The 20,086-nt window shown below is 42.0% G+C and overlaps 1 protein-coding gene across 2 annotated transcripts; it reads left to right on the top strand.

Moving 5' to 3' along the window:
* The first annotated feature begins 132 nt into the window (after nt 1-132).
* Nucleotides 133-19,660, top strand: HSPA4L (heat shock protein family A (Hsp70) member 4 like). Of its 2 annotated transcripts, XM_066318195.1 has the most exons (19): nt 133-356; nt 3,683-3,740; nt 4,363-4,503; nt 5,400-5,522; nt 6,847-6,946; nt 7,833-7,966; nt 8,733-8,977; nt 9,063-9,139; nt 10,297-10,448; nt 10,917-11,023; nt 11,424-11,557; nt 12,765-12,967; nt 14,992-15,093; nt 15,597-15,734; nt 16,085-16,210; nt 16,837-16,944; nt 17,922-18,041; nt 18,360-18,521; nt 18,969-19,660. In XM_066318195.1, exons 1-19 carry the CDS (start codon nt 250-252, stop codon nt 19,158-19,160), a joined length of 2,529 nt encoding a protein of 842 aa, XP_066174292.1. In that variant the 5' UTR covers nt 133-249; the 3' UTR covers nt 19,161-19,660. The 2 variants fall into 2 exon arrangements, with proteins under 2 accessions (XP_066174292.1, XP_066174293.1); XM_066318196.1 differs by lacking the exons at nt 133-356; nt 3,683-3,740; nt 4,363-4,503; nt 5,400-5,522 and adding an exon at nt 6,252-6,369.
* The last annotated feature ends 426 nt before the right edge of the window (nt 19,661-20,086 follow it).

Raw genomic sequence — 20,086 nt, 5'->3', positions numbered from 1 at the left:
GGCGGGCGCGGGGCGTGCCGCTGGGCGGCGCCGCTCCCTCCCGTTCCAGATCCTTCTGGAAGGGCGGCGCCGGCCGAGCGCTGCCGGAAAGAGCCGAGCGGCGCCGGGCCCGGGCGGGCTCCCCGCCGGCCGCGCCTGCGCACGGCGGGCCCGCTGCCGCTTGGTGCCGGCGCTCCGCAGTGGGGGAGCGGCGGGCGCGGAGCCGCGGCCGGTACCAGCCCCAGAGCCGGCGGAGCGCCGGGCGCAGCCATGTCCGTGGTGGGCATCGACCTCGGCTTCCTCAACTGCTACATCGGCGTGGCGCGGAGCGGCGGCATCGAGACCATCGCCAACGAGTACAGCGACCGCTGCACGCCGTGAGTACCGGCGCGCCCGGGCCCCGCCCGCCGCCCCGCGGGATCCCCCTCACGGCCCGGGCCCCGCGGCCGTGCCGCCCAGCCGGGAGCCGGCGGAGCGCCCCTGGCCGGGAATGCCGTGCCGGGCAGCGCTGGCGTGGCCGGGGCTGTGTCCCGGCTCCCGGCGTGTCCTTGAGATGCCGCGCTGTGCTGCTGGAGGAGCCGGCGGCTGCCCGGCTCGGGGCGTGCTGTCCTCGCTTGGCTTTGGGGAGCCGGAGATCCCCGTGCGGCGCGTGTGCTTCCCCAGCTCTGGAACGGCTGCCAGGGCTGGGAGCGCTTCCATTAACAATTCCATGAGTGGTGGCGAGACTGCCGAGGAGGAGGAGGAGGTTGATTGAGCAGGAAAGCGGCGCGATGAGTTCCCTTCCTTTAAACCTGTTCCTGCTTGCAGCGCGTCTGCTGGCGCTGGAATGCCGAGGTCTGGCGAGGAAGGGGGGGCACTGGGCAACGTCCGTGATGATGGGAGACGCAAGAGTAGGTGGAGATTTTGCTCCTCTGTTTCTATGGGATACGTCTAGGATTTTTAGAGCTCCATCTGTGCATAATTTTGAAGGAGGAATCAGGAATTCCTGTAATACTCGTAAAAATCGGGGGTTGGATGGTGCTTGTCGTTCTTACGAAGGGACTTGTAGCCGACAGAGAAAGCTGTTTCTGCCGTGCGAGACTGTAGTAACTTCAGCACCGCTGCCCTGGCCTCGGAGAAATGTAGGTTTGCTTTCTAAAAAGTTGATTTTTAAAAGTGCAAAGGAGTTGATTGCCGAAAAGCATGCCGTCTGTTTTAATGGCAATATTCTTGAAATTTCTTTCTGCTGTTTAGAAGAGCATGCTTCTCATATTAACTCTCAGGAAGTAATTATCCCTGTGCACTAGATACGCAGTGAGAACTGAAATTCTCTGGCCTTTCAAATGCAAAGTATCCCGTGAAAATGTTGCCCAGAGAATCCTCGGGCAGCTGCAGTTTCCTTCCCCCTTGTGATGAAGAGCGCTTCCAATTTTTAGCTGGTTTTGGAGTGTGGTCTTTGCAGGTGGGCTTACCTGCATTTGATATTTTTCAAACTAATGTGTGATTTATTGTAGTTTCAGGATATTTGCAAAGTGATTATGAAACAGGCTCAAGTTAGCAATTGCAGCATGTGGAGTGTGCACACACTTAAAGACAGTACCTGTCACGCTTTAAGTGACATTTTATTGACCTTTTCTGTCGCAAAATGTAGTAACACGGGAGACCTTGAGGAACATCTTTTCTAATGATATTGTCTTGGGAGAAATCAAACAAAGACAAATAGAAATGTCACAGGTTCCTTACTGTTATGTAAGTTTATCATAGTAGCCAGGTCTTTACTTCAAGTGGGATTTGAGTGGTGTAGACAGATGCAATTCTTCAGTCGTCAAAACTTCCCTTATTGCACATAGCAACGCAGTAAATGAACTTATTTGAATGTCCCCATGGAGGTGCTCACATCATGCAGGTGCTTGAGTTAGCTATTAGTTAATTACATTCTGTAATCCAGTGCTTGGGATTGTCGCTGTTAGTACGGCCGTGTGTCATCCTGGAAGATTTAGCACAAATACTTCACAAAGAAGAGGAAAAGATTCTGCCAACAAGCCATGCATTTCAGCAGCACTTGAAATTTCCCGGCCTTTGGCCCTGGATGTCTTTGAAAGTTAACTGACACTTGACTTTTCCTGGGCTGGGAGCTTCAGCAGGTCTGTTTAACACATTTCCAGTGCTGCTGGCGCGTTAAACTCCTGGCAAATGGCCCTTCCAGGTCTCTGCCTCACCACCGCGGTTTTGTGGAAAAACAGGACCGTCGCTGATAGCTCATAACTTACTTCACACCAGGTGTGATTAATGTGATCACGTACTGTAATTAAGATGATGTAATGAGGAATCTTGGAAGCGACCGAATTTTTTGAAGCCAAGGAGGGCACGTTTATTTTTTTGAAGACATCTGTGCTTCCCAGCAGCAGGAGGGAGAAACCATCTGGACATGAGTGATTGAAGTACCCCAGGGCAGGAGCTGTGGTGGCTCTGAGCTGGTGCTTCAGCTCTGCATGGGGCAATGTGCAAGTGTGTGAGCAGGGGCAGATTCCTGCGCTGAAAAGGCGTGATGCAATAGCATCAGTTTGTAAATTATTTGCTTGCTGTGGAAATTGCTCGTTTATCTGACTTCCCCTAATTATCAAAAGGCATAGTTGGGAACTGTAGTGCTGTGACGTTAAAAATTGTGAGAGTTGTTTGGGAAAGCTGAACTACGTGTTTGAAAATGTGGGGTAATGCCTCTTGCGTTTGCAGCAGTTAAATCTGGAGAAGGTTTTGGATGTCAGAAAAGAGGTTTCTAGAAAATACTGTCAAGCTGCAGTGCCCTCAGTGATGGGGAGGAAGCAGGAAGCAGTCTGCTCGAGTGACCTTTGTGCATTCATTAAACGATTACATTTGAGCTGTGTGAAGTCTGGGTTTGTCTCTTACTCCTGAATGGTCGTAGCCAGATCGGTTGCCTTTTGGGTAGGAGTTGTATTTCAGGCCTGTGATGTGAAGATGTGGTGTTATAACTCCCAGAATAGAAAAGAACATCTCCAGAGGCAGTGCTGAGGGGCCAGATGGTGGCTGGGGCCTGAGGCAGCCTTTGCTGATCCAGGGTAGCCAAGAACCTGCAGGGTGCTGTGGATTACAGCAGAGCTTCCCAAGGCCTGCGTGTCTGGGAGCTGTCCCCAGGACTCCCTTTCTGCTGGGCGCTGCATGTACCTGGCACTCCTCAGCTGTGGAAGCACTTCAACAGCTCGTTCAGCTCCCGAGGTTTGTGGCTGTTTTAATTGTTGTCTAAGGATTGCTGCTAAGGGCTCTTGGAGTGTGAATGTGGCCCTGTCAGACTCAAGGGTTCTTGAGTCAAGAGAACCAGACCGGCAAAGTTCAGGGTTTTGAATTAAATCTCACAGGCTTCTTAGGTTTTAACGTGTGACCCAGAAGTAAATATCAGTGCCTTTCCTTCATTATAAGGTCTGTAGAACATTTAAGCTCATCAGAATTCCTGAAATTCAATTAGAATGACAACATAGGCAGTTGCTTGCTGTTTCTAAACTAATTTACAAAGAACAAAATTACTAGAATTCCACCTCAGGTTGTGGTGCTCCATGAACTAATGCTGTTACTTAACACATCCATATTCTGTTGAATTCTGCTTGAATTTTTGTGGGTCTAAAGTACCATGGAAATACTTTATGATGTTTTCTTTTAAAGCTGATTTTTTTCTTTTCTTTTTTTTTCTTTTTTTTTTTTTTTAATTTAGAGCATGTGTATCTTTAGGATCCAAGACCCGAGCCATCGGGAATGCAGCAAAGAGCCAGGTAAATGGATCAAAATCTTTTCTGGCCAGTAAATCAGTTCATCTTGGGGAGGATTGTCCTGGAGTAGTTTCTTTTGATAGCTTAAATACTGTGTTCACTGGGATTTGTTTGTTTTGGTCCTTTCTTTGGTTAAAAGCCTGTCCTGAAAACAACTAGGTTAAAACACTGATGAGAGAGTAGGTGTGGGAAGGCTTTACATCTAGATGAGATCTGAATTAGAAGAGAACTTTAAAGGAGGGGAAATGTGTTAATTTGTTGAAGGTTCATTTAAGGTTAATGTAGGTAATAACTTCATTAGTTCCTGCAGGCAGCAACTGCAACAATATAGGATCTTTCATATTTCATTCTGTATTAGAAAGCTGCTCTAAAATAAAAAGTACAGTGAAAATTGATGGCAGCAAGTTAATGGATATTGCAGAGAGAAGTACATATGAATTTTTCTAATAGAGGCCATAGATTAAAATGTAGATGATTCTTCCTCTCTCCTCATACATTTTCTTCTCAGTGAATGTGTGGGGCTTGACACAGGTCAGTGTGTGCATTAAGCCCAGCATAAAAAATTCCTTTCTGCACAGTCCTCTGTGTCAGAATGTCATGGGTAATAAAAATATCTTTGCCACAGATCGTCACAAACGTAAAAAATGCAGTGCATGGCTTCAAAAAACTGCATGGAAGAGCATTTGAAGATCCTTACATACAAGCTGAGAGGGCCAAACTTCCCTATGAACTTCAGAAGATGCCAAATGGCTCTGTAGGAGTAAAGGTGAGTGAGAGCTTTGGGTGCAAGAGATGAGCACTTTGGGCCCTTGTCACTTCACTCCTTTGTGGTCACTTATATTTTCCTTAAGAAAACTAAATACATTCCTGTGTCTCTAAAGAAGTCTGTACTTTCTCCGAGGTGTCCATTGAGGTTTCTCATCAACCATGTTAGTTTTCCGTAGTCACATCAGCTTTTCGCTTGACCTTACTAGATTTTAGATTTACCTTCAAATCTGTGTAATTACAGTGTGAGATTATTAGTCCCCATCAGACATGCAGAGACCAAGTGTCATGAAGACAACATAATGGTCTGAAATTTGAACAAGTTACTTTTAATTTGCTTCCAAACTAAATGGCAGGAGTGCTTGGGATTGCTGAAGAGATGGTAGCTTGTTAGGAATTCAGGACACAGAACCTCCCATGAAGGCTGAGGATTCAGCTGCATTTCCAGAGCAGAGCAGGACTGTTGGAATTGCCTGGGTTACACCTTCCCTGCCTCCTGTGCTTGAGTGACTGTTACAGGAAGCAAATGTTCCTTGAGCTTGCTCCAAAACCTGTATTTTTAGCTTGTGTTATAGGACAATGTGATCCTACGTGTATTACGCTCTTCTTTTGCTGTTGTTTTTCAAATTCAAAATATACAAACTGCAGAAATATTATATAATTGTGAATAGTCCCTTGAGATAAGCGAGGTGTTAAACTTCCCACAGAAAGAAACCCAAAACTGAACTGTTGAAGATTTGTTGTCGGGAGCACAGCTCAATGGGCAGCGAGTTTCTTGTGTCTAGGGCCTGGTGTTCAGTGGGTCTCAACGCTCAACATCACAAGTCATGTCCAAGCTGCACATCTGGAGGGCAAAGCTGGGATGGCTGATCGGGGAATCCCAATTCTCTCTTTCAGGTGAGGTACCTGGATGAAGAAAGACTGTTTGCAGTGGAGCAGATCACAGGAATGCTGCTGGCCAAACTGAAGGAGACTTCGGAAAGTGCTTTGAAGAAGCCAGTGGCCGACTGTGTGATTTCAGTAAGTTGGGGTATATTTATTGCAGTCCATAGGCAGTTTTGTGCAATGGTGGGAGGTACGAGTAGTGGATAGAAATCATATCCCCAAAAATGGGCCTTCATTGCAGGCTTTCCACATGAGAATGTTTCTTTAGGCACGTTTAAGGAGATGAAAAAGTTGTTAGATCAAGAGCGTATTTTCAGAAAGTACACAGTGCTTAAGCTGATCCAGTCTGTCTGTCTCCAAGGGCTACAGACAGTATTTCTGATTACTATAGTGCTTGTTAGAAATGGGAGCTGTCCTAGATGTAAGCATATCCTCCTTGCTTCCAAAGAACCTTCCTAAATTCGTGCTAGATTTCTTTCTTGTTACATGGGTGAGCACTGTTGTAGTGCAGTTGAGAGTCTCCTGAACTTAGAGCTCTGAGGGTCTGCTGATAATTTGACACACCCAATCTGCTTGGCTTTGTTTGAAAAAGCCTTTTTATTTTGTTGGCTATGAAGTCCTGTGTCTGCCTTTCACATGGTCTTTGTTTACTGGCCTTGGTGGGAGGTGTGGGCACAAAGGATTGCAGTTGCCCCTTCTCTGTGAGGCAGAGACATGGGAGCTGGAAAGCTGCATACTTCAGATGGTAGAAGTCTGCTTTGATCTTTTTCTGTGCTTCTTTACGGCGTACAGAGACACTGGGAGAATACCTCCCACACGCCCAGGGATCCTTGGCAGTTCCCCACAGTGGTAGCCAACAAAACACACAACAAAATGGAGCTCTGCGTCTGCTGAAGAGGTGCCAGCTGATTGCAGCCAGATCCTAAATGGGCTCTGATGGTGCTGTGGCTATTTTTGGTGGCACTGAACCTTGTAGCACACTGTAAGCTGGCACTGTGGTGGCAATGATATCTGAAAAATGGATACAGGTTCAATTCCAGCATTGCTGCAATGCTTCTGCCATTGACTTACTGTGGGGCTGTGTGTGAATATTTGTTGGGTTGACTTGGTCCTGCACAAAATATTTCTAGAATGATGATGATTTTAAGAGGAAAGACTCATTAAAACAATCTGAGAAAGCATTTTTAAGATTTCTTTTTTGTGTGTGTTAAAATCTGCTTTATTTAAAATAACCCCAGATGCCACTTCATTTTTGTCATATTTTGAACTTTTATTTAAAATATGCACTTAAATGAATTAGCTAGCTGTTTTATTCAGACAGCCTTATTAATTTGAGGTTAGCTTGTAACAGTTTTTTGTGGTAATGACATTTATAGGATAGCTTGATGGGCAAGTCTGACTACCCTAAATTAAAAAATCCATAACCCATAATATCCAATGTCATTATTTTTGGAAACAGGTCCCTAGTTTCTTCACTGATGCTGAAAGGAGGTCTGTAATGGCAGCTGCACAGATTGCAGGATTAAATTGTCTGAAGCTGATGAATGAAACTACAGCAGGTAAAGGCCAGGTCTTTTTTTGTGCATTGAGGCCGTTGAGGCTGTTGAATGTGAGGGTGATGACACCCTGCTGTTACACAATGGCGCTTGGGAGAGAGCTGTCCAGGCTGGTACTGCCCAGTCCAGTTTGGGAACTGGAAACACAGCACTGGGGTGGTGTGTGCAGCACTTGGGAGGCACCATGAGAGCTGGGGTGTGCTAAGCTGAGCACGGTGACACTCGGACCAGCTTTGGAAATAAAGCTGGGATATGTGCTGAAAGTTGTGGCAATCCTGTCAGCCATAGCAATGGCACAGCTGATCCTACGAAGTAATTTTTTCCTCCTTCTGGTTTTGGTGAATGGTAGGGTAGAGCATAGAAATACATAACACTTCATGGGGATTAAACTTGGAGCTACTTAAATCAGTAATTTTTATTTTTCTTGATTCTCTTTGCTGTTAGAAAGTCTCAAAAAGCTTTCCAAATGAGTGCTGGTAGTGAAAGCTTAGATTAATGTAAACCAGTATTCCAAAACATTTTCTTTGTTTCTTGGCCATGCTTGAATTTTTCAAAGCTAAGGTAAAATAATCTGAAAGTAGGGCATTCCAAGGGAGAGGTGTAGGCATGAGTCTTAATCTGTGCAGTTTCACAAACTGCAGTGTTAATTTGGCTACAAGCAGAACTGAAATGCAGGGTGAGTCTTTCCAAGTGCTCAACCTTCACTTGACATCTTTCTCTCTTGACAATGAAAAATGTGTTTTCAACATGGTTTTGACTTCTTAATAAGAGTTACGAAGGTGTTTATAAAGGTTAAACATGGGCAGTGTGTGTCTCTTGGTGGTGCTTTTAATGCATGGTCTGCAGCTGTGTGCCTTGCCCTTATCTTCTATGGGTTGGTGTTTTCCAGTTGCACTGGCCTATGGAATATACAAGCAAGATCTGCCAGCCTTGGAAGAGAAGCCAAGAAATGTGGTCTTTGTAGATATGGGGCATTCTGCATATCAGGTTTCCATCTGTGCTTTTAACAAGGGAAAACTGAAGGTAATCTATTAAGTCATACATTAAAAGCCTGAAGTATTTAAAACTCAAAATGCTGCTCTGTGGAAAGATTAGGTTTTTTAAGAAAACAAACGTCTATAGAAAACAGTCTTTTAATGTGGACTACAAAACCTTTTTGTTTGGTTTTGGCTATTTAATCAAGTCAGTTTTTGTAAAATGCAGAAGTGAAGCATCCTAAAGTGTGTTTTGGAAAGTGCGTGATAGTTAAGAACACTGCACAGTTTTTGTGTCGTATCCCTGAAATACTTGCGTATTCAGGGAGCCTCATAAGCATTGTAGTTGTGCAACTGATTCACTCTTGGGATATTCTTGAGCTGTATTGAGTTGCTCCAAGGTATTGGGGGTTTTTTTGGTGCCATCCATGACAGTTCAAAGTCTGAACTCATGTTCTCAGTTGGTTAGAGCCTTGTGAGAAAATCCCCAAGGTTTTTCAGTCCCTGTATGGGCCATTCACCTGAGGGCTGGATTCGATGATCCTTGTGCTTCCCTTCCAACTCAGAATATTCTGTAATTCTATAAATCCAGTGGGATGTGAAGTCAAGCTGAACAGTGTTTGCTTCCTGGTTTGGAGGCTTTTTTTGTCTGTGACCTACTGATGGCTGAATGCTTTTGTGGGCCTGTCTCTGGTAGCCAAATGCCACCTGAAGCCGTGTGGAAGGCGATGATGGCGCATCTTGCTGCACTGAGTAAATGATACAGAACAAACCTTGTCTAATAACTTCTGATCTTGTTCTTTGACTTCTGCCAGGTCTTGGCCACTACCTTTGACCCTTTTGTAGGTGGTAGGAATTTTGATGAGGCTTTGGTAGATTACTTCTCGGAAGAATTCCGGACAAAATACAAACTGAATGTAAAAGAGAATCCCCGAGCCCTGCTGCGATTGTATCAGGAATGTGAAAAGCTCAAGAAGCTGATGAGTGCGAATGCCTCTGACCTTCCCCTCAACATCGAGTGCTTCATGAATGACCTGGATGTCTCCAGTAAGATGAACAGGTACTGGGTGTTGTTCCCACTGAGGGGCAGAGGGCTGTGGTCTCTGAGCAGCCTGCTAACACCAAGCACTCTCCCTGCCCTGCAGAGCTCAGTTCGAGCAGCTGTGTGCTGCCCTTCTGGCCAGAGTGGAGCCTCCTCTGAGAGCAGCCATGGAGCAAGCCAGTGAGTAGAAGTCACTTGAGGTGCTGCTAGTAATCCAGTCATTCCTGATCTCTGTAATGATTATCTTTTCAATGTATTTTTTGTATTTATTAGAATTGCAAAGCTAAATACTGAAAAGTTAAATGTAAGTTCCATTCATATGCTTGCCATGAATGCATGAGCCCATTCCCGCCTCATTCAGTGCACATGCTACTCTGCAACCTTGGTTATTGACCCTCGTTCACCCTGTGTCATGGAAAAGGTTGGCACTCTGGATTTATTAAAAATACACCAAACAACCAAACTAAAATGATGATGGTAAAATGTATTATTCTGTACTGCAACCTTCTGGTCAGCCTGTTCCATGTGATACTTACATGTCCTCACTGACCTGGTAATTTGCCAGTATATTCTTAAAATGGATTACCTACAGCATGTGCCAATAACAAAGTAATTTTTTTTTTTGCCTGGTGTAGTGTAAAGGAGAGAATTAGACTTCAACAGGAAAGGTTTTACCCCCAGTTCCAGCACTTACCACTAAAAGAAAGGGAAGAATTCTGCTGATCTTGTGACTTGGCTAGATAGCAAATACAGGAATTAAAACCCTGCCCAACTGCTGAGCAGAGCTGTTCAAGGACTGACAGTTGTTTGAGATGACTTCATACACATAACCTGATTCCAAAATTTAAAAGTTAACTTTCAAGCACAATGTGCTATTTATACTTATATTTATATACATTGGCTTAAAAGGTTTTCTTTTCTCTTTTGGCAAGCAAAATTAAGCCAGGGATACATAAAATGAGATCTGTTCAGGTTTCATTTTGTTGGTTTCATTTGGGAGAGGTGAGGTATTGTCCAGTAGTGCAGATTACCCAGTTTCACCCTTCTGTGTTGATGCACAGCAGAAAGTGGATGCACATGGACAACACACTTCAAAGAACAGCTGTTCTCATTGATGCTTGGCTTCTGCATTTCCCAGGTTTATGCAACTAGAAAACTTTGTAGCCAAGAGGAGGGACAAAGAGTTTTAAAGATCGTGTCAGCCATGGAATATGTTCAGTGCTTGTCACAGTGTCTAGATAATACGAGAACATATTTTTTGTTCTTTTCTTTTTGTTTCCAAAGATAGCTTTCTAGTATCTTGATGCTAACTTAAGGGCATGCACTCTCTTTTCTAGAACTTCAGCGTGAAGATATCTACAGTATAGAAATAGTAGGTGGGGCTACTAGAATTCCAGCAGTGAAGGAACAGATCTCTAACTTTTTCTGTAAAGAGATAAGCACCACGCTAAATGCTGATGAAGCTGTTGCAAGAGGCTGTGCCTTGCAGGTATAGTTCCTGAAATAAAACTTCAGACTTGCTTCTTTAGCATAATGTACTAATGAAATACAGCTAAGCACAAGCAAAAGGTACTGCAGCTGAAACAAGCTGCAGTCTTACTTTTTCATTCACTAATTGGTGACAGTGACCATGTCAGAAATGATTCTGTTATGTTCATTAATTTGCTGCTGTGTCATGTTCGTTAAAAAGGCCTGTTAAATTTGAAAAGCCAAATTCTGCTGTTCCAATTCTGTGTCATCACTTGGAACCTTTGCTGGGTGTCTTTACTGAAAATCACTGAGGAGATAACATCTATTACCTAAGTCTTTCAGTTTAATTAAGTCTAGGAAGTTTCTGTTAAAAATGTCTGTGATAAGCAGGACCTCCATGTGGCCTATATGATAGGTATTAATTCTTGTACTTGCTATTTATTTGACTACATGGATATAATAAATTTTTGGTCTTTTTTTTTCCTAGTGTGCAATTCTTTCTCCAGCTTTTAAAGTGCGTGAGTTTTCCATCACAGATGTTGTTCCTTATTCTATAACATTGAGATGGAAATCATCTTATGAGGAAGGAACAGGGTAAGTTGTACAGTGCCTACAAAACAGTGTGTGTTTGGATATAAAAATGCTGAGCTGTGGAAAAAAACCAAGCCTCAGGCTATGCACTTGAACACTTGAAATTTTAATTTCTTTTTTAGCATTTTACCTTTTGGGTTCCAGTTACTGCTTAACAATTGGAAATATGATTAATTAAAAGGTTGGGGTGAGGTTGCCTAATTTTTAATAAGTGTGACATAAAATGCAGAGTCCAGCTTTTGAGACCTCGAGGCCTTCAACCTCCAACTCTTATTAAAAACTGACTTAAACTAAATCACTCCTGCTTGGTTATCAAGGCTGCTGATTGTTAACATACCTTGACTTTGATTGTCCATGAAGTTATGCTCAGAGATTTAATGTTGTCTAACGTTTATTGCTTTAGGGAGTGTGAAGTCTTCAGTAAGAACCATGCTGCTCCATTCTCAAAAGTAATTACTTTCCACAAGAAAGAGCCTTTTGACTTGGAAGCTTATTATACCCATCCACATGAAGTGCCTTATCCTGATTCCAGAATAGGTAAAGACATGGGAATAAACCCCCCATCCCTAACTCCTGTTGATACAGCAAAGTGGTTCTCCTTTCTTGTAAGATATGTTACTTCCATATTTTCTAGCTTACAGAAAGGCTTAGGTTCTTTAGAAAGGCTCAGCACAGGCTTCTTGATTAAAATGTGGTGAGCAAACCATATTGACATCTCTGTTTGACAGGCCTGGAAAAAATACTCCATTCTTTCTTCCGTCTGTCTTAACAGTTTCTGAATGCTTCAAAAGAAGTAGGCACAAAGAGTTTAGTGCTCTATTGTCTGGATCTTTCAGTCTCTATAAAATTGATAAGGATCTTATGTACCTGCCAGCCTGGATTTTTCAAAAAAATTAGATAAAAGGAGCTGCTGCCTGTCTGGACAGATAACTTGTCCCGTGCTATCTGTCACATCTCTTTCTGTTAAGCTGAGACTATAAAATATAGATGTTTCTTCATTTTAAGCTCTGTAATAGAGTCTAAAGAATTAGATTATATAAATAGGTTTCTTGTTAGCTAATGCTGCCTCACTTGCAGTTATTAGTACACTCCTTGGGGTCTGTACTTCATTATTTTATTCACTGATCTATGAATCTGGTGCAAACTTGCTGCAATCTGTTTGGCTGTCTGTGCAAGAAGCTCATGGTCTTGAGGACAAAACATTCTCCTTTACAAAAGCATATCATCTACACTTAAATTTTCAGCAAGTTGCAAAATAAAGTATCAACCCCACTGATGTCAGAAACCTTGCTAAGCACTGTTCATTCTCCAAAAAGTGTAGTGCAGCCATGTTATAAAATTCAAACACAATCTTTTATCTCTGTTAACATTTTATTTTTCAGTGTGAAGTTTGAGTTACGTGGACAAAAGAAACCATTTGAGATGAATCAGATTAGTTTCTCTAGTGAGCTGATTACAGAAGGCAACAGAGGAGTAGAACACCTAGTAAAGTACTGTCTTGTTTTTTTATGAAATACAGATAAAGCAAAAAGATCATGCTAGTTACCAGTGAACTGATAATAGCTGGGGAGCCAGCTTTTAGTTTATCTGCCTGCAGCTTGCACTGTAGGATTTGTCAACTAAGTAGAAAGTTTCCAAATAGTTTCAGTTACGTGAAGTTACTGTTAAAGGAACATGTTTGGGGTTTTTTTCCTTTCTCTGGCATTTTGGCACAGCGATTAAAGCCACCTCTGTTGTTTCCAAGGGCGTTTCACTATTCAGAACGTTGGTCCCCAGCACGACGGCGACAACTCCAAGGTGAAGGTGAAAGTGCGTGTCAACATCCACGGGCTGTTCAGCGTGGCCAGCGCCTCCATCATAGAGAAGCAGAGCGTCGAGGGGGATCACAACGACACCCCCATGGACACAGAGTCAGCAAGTAAGAGCCAAGGCAGAGATGAGGAGCTGGTATGTAAAGCTTGTAAACATCTACACTGTCATTCTGACAACAGAGCCCATAATTGCAGGGTAAATCGCCGTGTTCCGCTTCTCACAGTTACTGCTTCTCCACCCTTAAATTATTTCTTTGGTTATGTAACACGTCTCTTCATGTTCATTGCTTAAGTGCCGGTGAACAAAGAATGGGAAAATGGATTCTAAAAAAATGGAGTAGTTTTTTCATTGTTCTTTATCATCTTTCTCCTATTCTTAGCATTATTTAGTGTTGCTAGCAAAAGGCAGCGTGTTTAATGAGATCTGTTGACAAATTAATTCTAAAGGCTTTTCCTCACAAACTGTGTTTTCAATGAGTAAAAAGATCTGGTGTTTCTTTATACATGGAAAACTGCACTGCCTCCTGAAAGTAGCTCCCTGTGAGGTGCAGCTGTGCCCCTTTGCAAAGTAAAGGGCAGAGTTGAGGACTGGGTGTCTGTGAACACTTTGGAGCTGGAAACAGCAACACCAGTGCTGGCCCCACCAGCCTTTCTCCTAAGATTTGGCCTTGGCTTCTCCCGCTTTAGTTGGACATTCTACAGGAATTAGAGCAAATAGTTACACAACTAGCCTTACACAGTTGGTATAAGCAACTTCTTAAATGCTACGCTGCTTTCCAGGAATGTGGGCATATTTGAAATGCTGGGCATGGTGCAGTTCCTTGTGGGCAAGTGCTCCGTATGTGATGTTCATAATGAAGTGAGCACAGGCTGGAAGTGCTGGAGCTGGCATTTAGTGTAAGAGGCATGTGGAGCTTACTGGGAGTGTGCTGAGTTCAGTATGAGAGCAGCTGCCTCCATGCTCAGGCTTTCCATTTGTAGCACTTCTTTCATCTAACCCATCTTCTGTTTTACAATGGTGTTTGTCAGCAATTACCTTTCAGTATTGAGGATGATCCCCTCGACTCTGAGGAGGAGGTTTGTGGTGTCTATGTGTCCTGTTTTCCCCTCTCTAGCTGTTTCCTGTAGGCAAAGCAGTTCCTTCCAGTTGTTGGCTTTTCTGTGTGAACAGTAAGAACAGCAAATGAGGATTTAGATACTACTTTTTTCCTACTCTGGAGTGACTAAACTTTAAATTTGGTAGAGGTAGCCTTCTTGTTTTCCACTTTAAACTGCAACATAGGCACCTCTGCTAGAGTTTGAAATCTTTAAACAATCATTTTTATTACTTTGCAGAACTACTGGTAAATTATTCTACATGCATATGTAGTTTGTGAACCCAGAAAAATTAATTCCTTGTAATGGAGGCAATCTTGGACCTTTCAGACCTTAGATACAGCTTGTTAGTTATTAATGCTCTGAATCTCTGAGTATTAAAATCGTCCTGAAAACTTCAGGCTTACCCACTACTATGTCATTAAAAGTGTTTTTCAGTGATGACATGGATCTTTCAGAATTTTATATTTAGAATAAGGCATAAGCAATAAACTTAATGAAAAATTGAAGTGAGGCTCTCTTTATTTTGGGTGGCAAGGAGGGAAGATAGTTGTTCATGTACTCCTAAGAGGCTACTACTACAGAAACTAATTTTTATTGATTCCACTGTCTTGTGAGGCAGATGCAGGTAATAACTGCAGTGATTAAATTACTTCTACTTTGGGTTGCAGACTTTAAAGTTTAGGTCAAAAATGATAGGAGGTCAAAGTTCTGGCTGTTCCATAGAGAATCCTTTTGTTGTTTCCAGTGTTGGTGGTGTGTTGCTAGAATGTTCTTTCATTTCATTTTATATGTATTTGTTTCTATTTTAAAGTGAGTATTCACAAGACTTAGTGTAATTATGTAATGGAGACAGACAGCAACATCAAGCAGCAGAGTAGAATTTTCATTTAATTTGAAAGATAAAAATACAAATACTACATCAAAATGCCTGTTTAAACATGGTGAAGCATACATTCTTAAGATTGATTCTGAAGTTCATATGTTGTCTGTGATTTACTGTAATTGTTATCAATCCTAAACCTTACAGCAAACCTTTGCATTCAGTTATGTAACTCTCTGCAGGATAAAATGCAGGTTGATCAAGAAGAAGGTGTGCAGAAAAGTCAAGCTGAACAACAGAACCAAGCAGATGAGGAAACGGAAAATGCTGGAACTGAAACAAAGGTTTGTATTCAGTATTGATAAGACATTTTTTTCCTGGTATTCTTACTGATTTTTCTAGTTGGAAATCATGGGACTGTGTTCAGAGGACAGCTATATTGAGATGGTTAAGTAAGGAATCCAAACCATAGCACTTTTAATTTTTAACGTAGCATGATTAACACTTTGAAGTAGGTTTCTGTGGTTTACCCTGGTTTTATAATGAAGATGGAATTTAGGGAGGTTAGGAAACATTGTGAAGAACAACATGCAGTGCTTAAAGCTTTTGAACAAGTTTTCTTAACAGTTCTTTAAAGAAATTAAATTTCACCTGTTTGGTTCCAAACTAAGGTAATAGTGATTTTGAATACAGAGGAATAATTAGGTGCTTAATTTACATAAGAATCTGTTTAAGAGTATTAATTTGTAGATGTCCTAACTAGTTTCATTTGTGTGTCTTTTTTGAGCATAAATGTAGTAATAATTAGATTTCTGGACGTTTCTTAGTAGTGTCACTCTTTTCATAGGCTGCTGCTGGAGAAAAGCAAGATCATCCCTCGCAGCCAAAGGCTAAAACAAAAGTTAAGAGTATTGACCTCCCTATACAGGCGAGCCTCTATAGGCAGCTGGGACAGGATCTGATCAATTCCTATATAGAAAATGAGGTAAGCAGCATGAAGAGGGGACCACTCAAATTAATGTCACTGTAAATAAGTATCTAAAAAATATTTGCAATCATCGACTTAGCTAATGTAGAATTCTTTAGGAAGTTGCCCTTAATTGTAACGGGTTTTGTGGTGGTTTGGGTTTTTGGTGAAATGATTCAGTTTCTCTGCACTTAACTTAGCCCATTCTCGTTGTGCTTGTAGTGATGACTTACTCAGAGGTGAACATTTTAATCAGTAACAGTGAATTATGAGGCCTCTGCCAAGTTCTCTGGTACAGTTTCAAGAGTAGTCGCTAAGCTTGACACTGCAAAGAGCTTTCAGTTTTAGTGTGCCTTTCTCCACCCTAGGGGAAGATGATGATGCAAGACAAGCTTGAGAAAGAACGAAATGATGCTAAGAATGCTGTTGAGGAATACGTGTATGAATTCAGAGACAAGCTGTGCGGAGTCTTTGAGAAATTCATCACTGAAGAGGTAAGACTTGCTTGCATGTTTCAGCTGTTGGAAGAGGTTCCTTTGTATTTATAAATTTTGAGTGTGTGTTTTGTGGAGGCTGCAGAGGTCTCTTGGGCTAGTTTTGGAATAGGAGATGGCTTGACTTCCAGCAGTGAAGCTCCAGTTAACACTTACACCTGACGTTTGACTTACAGAGTTCTGTATTGCCTGAGAAGCTCCTCAGTGGCAAGGAGGGATCAGGGATGCAGACAGAAAGCAAACACCCTATGGTCAGCATAGGAGAGTAGGACACATCACCACGAGCTTCTGAATGGCATGAGTGGGTAGGAATAAAAAAGGAAATGAACAGATAATACGGAACACTCCTCAGAGGTGCATGGACTGTCTTAAATAGCCTCAGGACTGATTTTATAACTCTGATAAACTTCACCTGCAAATCACATGAGAAGGGCTGTCCTGCCTCTCTCATCACTGTAAAATCTTGGCTTTGAAGTCTCTTAATTACTGTTTTCCTTCACGATCACTTTGAATATTTGAAGCTGATGAAGCAGTCCTTTTTTGAGTAGGGTGGGTTTGTGCCAGGGAGAGGAGTCTCATTTGATATGCTCCTTTTTGACTTGGAGTGTCCATAACTTGCTTTGTAGGATTCAAACAAGCTGACCTTGATGTTGGAGGACACAGAAAACTGGCTTTATGAAGATGGAGAGGACCAGCCAAAACAAGTATACATGGATAAGCTTCAGGAATTAAAGGTAAGGGTTTTTAAGTTGTTGGCTAGAAAAGTTACTCCTGTATGTTTGGGGTGTTCAGGTTATGTATGTTCAGTTATTAAATGAACATAATATGTAGAACTAGATGTACAGTTCAATGTGAGTTGTGTTCCTAATTTGAAAATGGTTGAAATGAAGCAGACTGTCACTAATGACAGTAGATGTAATCGCTGTGGGAATTTTTTGTCAGACTTCTTATAGTCTGAAAGAGGCTTTTGAGCAGTTTGACTGCACTCCTGGGTAATGAGAATTACATTCCAGAATATATATTCTGTTTTTCCTGTTCTCAGTGGTTTCCTATAGATGTATATAGCAAGACCAATTTTTTGGTCTAATATGCAACAATAAAGGCTCTGGAGTGCTTTAACAGCAGCTTCCATTGTATCATTTGATTATTGATGACAAGTACCCCTAGGTGCTTCAGATTTTAAGGATCTCATGGGGAAAATGTGAGTTCTGATGAATAACTACCTACTTTGTAGTAAGCTGAAGAATGTGTCTAGCCTTCGGGTTCCAGCTGTTTACTCTCCAGTCACATTTCCTCAGGGGGAGGAATAACTAATGGAATCTGGAGTTAGATCCAGGCAACTGCCTGGATACCAGTATTCAAGAGAAGGAAAAAGCAAACAGTGGATAAAATTACAAGTTTTCAGATTAACTACTTGAAAATTAAAGCATCTGTTGAAGCCTAACTGGTTTCAGTTCCAAATGCATTGTTCCAAATGCTCTTTCTGCAGAGAACAGCGAAATATCAACCCTAGAAAGGACAGTCACTATCCCTGTGTTTAAACTTCTGCTTTTTTTTGTTGTTGGACTAAAGCAATATGCAAAGACTTGGCATTTTGAATGGGTGAGAAAAGGAGTTAAGGGCAGCCTTCCTTCCCATGTTTCTTTGTATTCTTAGAGCAGACTAAACAAAATACATGTTTTGTAAAGATCTTTGTGCTTTGTTGTTCCAGAAATTTGGACAGCCTATCCAGGAAAGATGCATGGAACATGAAGAGAGACCAAAAGTTCTAAATGAACTGGGAAAGAAGATTCAGCTCCTTATGAAAGCAGTAGAAGCATACAAAAATAAGGTAAAGCCAAATGATTTAGCTGTTCAATGATTATAGGTGTTTTTGTTAAACAAATCCCGTAAAGTTACCTCTTACACTGCTTTAGAAGGGTTGTTGTACTTCTGCTCCTGAGAACTTTAAACCTGTTCTGCGTTGTTAGCAGAAAGAGCTTCTTCATGAGAAGATAAAGATTGATGTGTTTTTATGGTGGCTGGTACCACTTGTAGTGGGTCTCTGAATTTACAGCTGTTACTGGTGCTTCTGTAGCTTCTAAGATGAACTTAATTGGGTGAGCAGCATTTTTTAGTTGGTGATACAAATACCTGTCTCTCTCCTTAGGATGAAAAATACGACCACCTAGATCCTGCTGAGATGGAGAAAGTTGAAAAATACATTAATGAGGCTATGAATTGGTTGAACAGCAAAATGAATGCCCAGAACAAACTCAGTCTAACTCAGGATCCAGTTGTCAAAGTGGCAGAAATAATAGCAAAATCTAAGGTAAAAAAAAAACCATTGTACTTGTTGCTTTCTAATCAGCTTTTCCTGAACCAGATTTTAGCCTAGATCTGAGCCAGAATCTCTACATCTGCAGATATTTTAAAGCTATTAAAAGATGGTGACAGAGGGAGCAGCAGTTCTAGCACTCTTCAGTGCTGGCTCTTGATTTACAATAGTACCTCTGCACAGGCCTTTTTAAAACACCCTGTTACAGCACCCGGTTTGTACAGAATGGATTGTCACACAGGTTTGTAACAAATCAGAAGCTCCTCGGGTAGCGAAAGGCTTTTTTTGAAGTTTTTTCTAGACTTGGTAGAATAGAGAAGTCTGGTCCTTGACAATGAAATTCCAAGCCATTAGGGACCAGAAACAAAGTAGAGACCTTGTAGCTGAGTGCAGTTGCTGTGCCGCCAAATGACCTTGCCGTCTCACTTGTGTCACAACCAGGAGTTGGATAGCTTCTGTAATCCCATTCTGTCCAAGCCCAAGCCGAAGGTGGAAGCTCCCAGTGACGGGCAGTCCAAAGCCAACGGGGAACACAACGGGCCAGTGAACGGACAGAGCGCTGCGGAAACAAAACCCGAACCGGCCAAGGACAACCCTCAGACCAAACCCCCCGGAGAAATGGAAGTGGACTAAACCTTGCATTTCTTTTACTTCATTAAAATAGTGCGAGTAACCACAGGGTCCATTCTTTTTGTCTGGTACACACCTCAGATGTTCAGTTATTCTTAGCCAAACTTCTGTCATTTGTTGCTGAGTAGTTTTGAAAGTGTTTTATATTAAGTACACCTCTGATGTTCATTTCCACTGATGCTGCTTATGTGGAGCTTTAGCCAAATGTAGATTGTATAAGTCAGTTGAAGCTTTCCCAATATATTTTATATCAAACATACAGAATTGATATATAAATGGCAACAATCTACCTTATTTAAAGCTTTTATTGTGGATAAACCTCAGCTCCTTTATTCAGGAAAGGATACTGTATTGCACTACTGATGCTCAAGTGTAGATCTAATCGCATCTTTATTTTGGAAAACTATTGGAATTGAAGTGGCAAAACCTGTCACTTGAAGCACTGACCTTTTCTAGTTATTGTATTGTTATAATTTAAATATTAAAATAGAGGTTAGTTGGCATACCAGCCCATCTTGTTGATGTACCATGAGAATTGTATGGTCTTTTTCATAGGAACTGAATAGTATGAGCTTAAGCGTTTTTTGGGTTCCCATACCACTACCAGTCCCCATCACAAACTGCTCCAGCATGGTGGCTCTGCCGTGTGCTGGCAGTCCTGGTCTCTGCACATTGCTTAGGACAGGGTGATGCTGGGGAGAACAGCATGAAAGGGGAGAACATTCAAGACCTGCTGTGTAGCTTTCTCTTGAAAATGTCTTATTGCACATTCAGCTACTTCCACTTCTCTTGTTTTGAATTCGATTTATATCCTGATTGTATCTCATCCTGGGGAGGAGAAGTAACAGAAACAGTGCTGTGCAAACTGGGTATCACCACCCTGATTTTGAGGTTGCTTAAATGTTGTTTGGTGCAGGCTTGAAAGAAAT

The sequence above is a fragment of the Sylvia atricapilla genome, chromosome 4 (genome assembly GCF_009819655.1).
Source record: "Sylvia atricapilla isolate bSylAtr1 chromosome 4, bSylAtr1.pri, whole genome shotgun sequence".
Lineage (NCBI taxonomy): Eukaryota > Metazoa > Chordata > Aves > Passeriformes > Sylviidae > Sylvia > Sylvia atricapilla.
The sequence above is the reverse complement of the archived record's forward strand: the minus strand, read 5'-3'. Positions and strand labels throughout refer to the sequence as shown.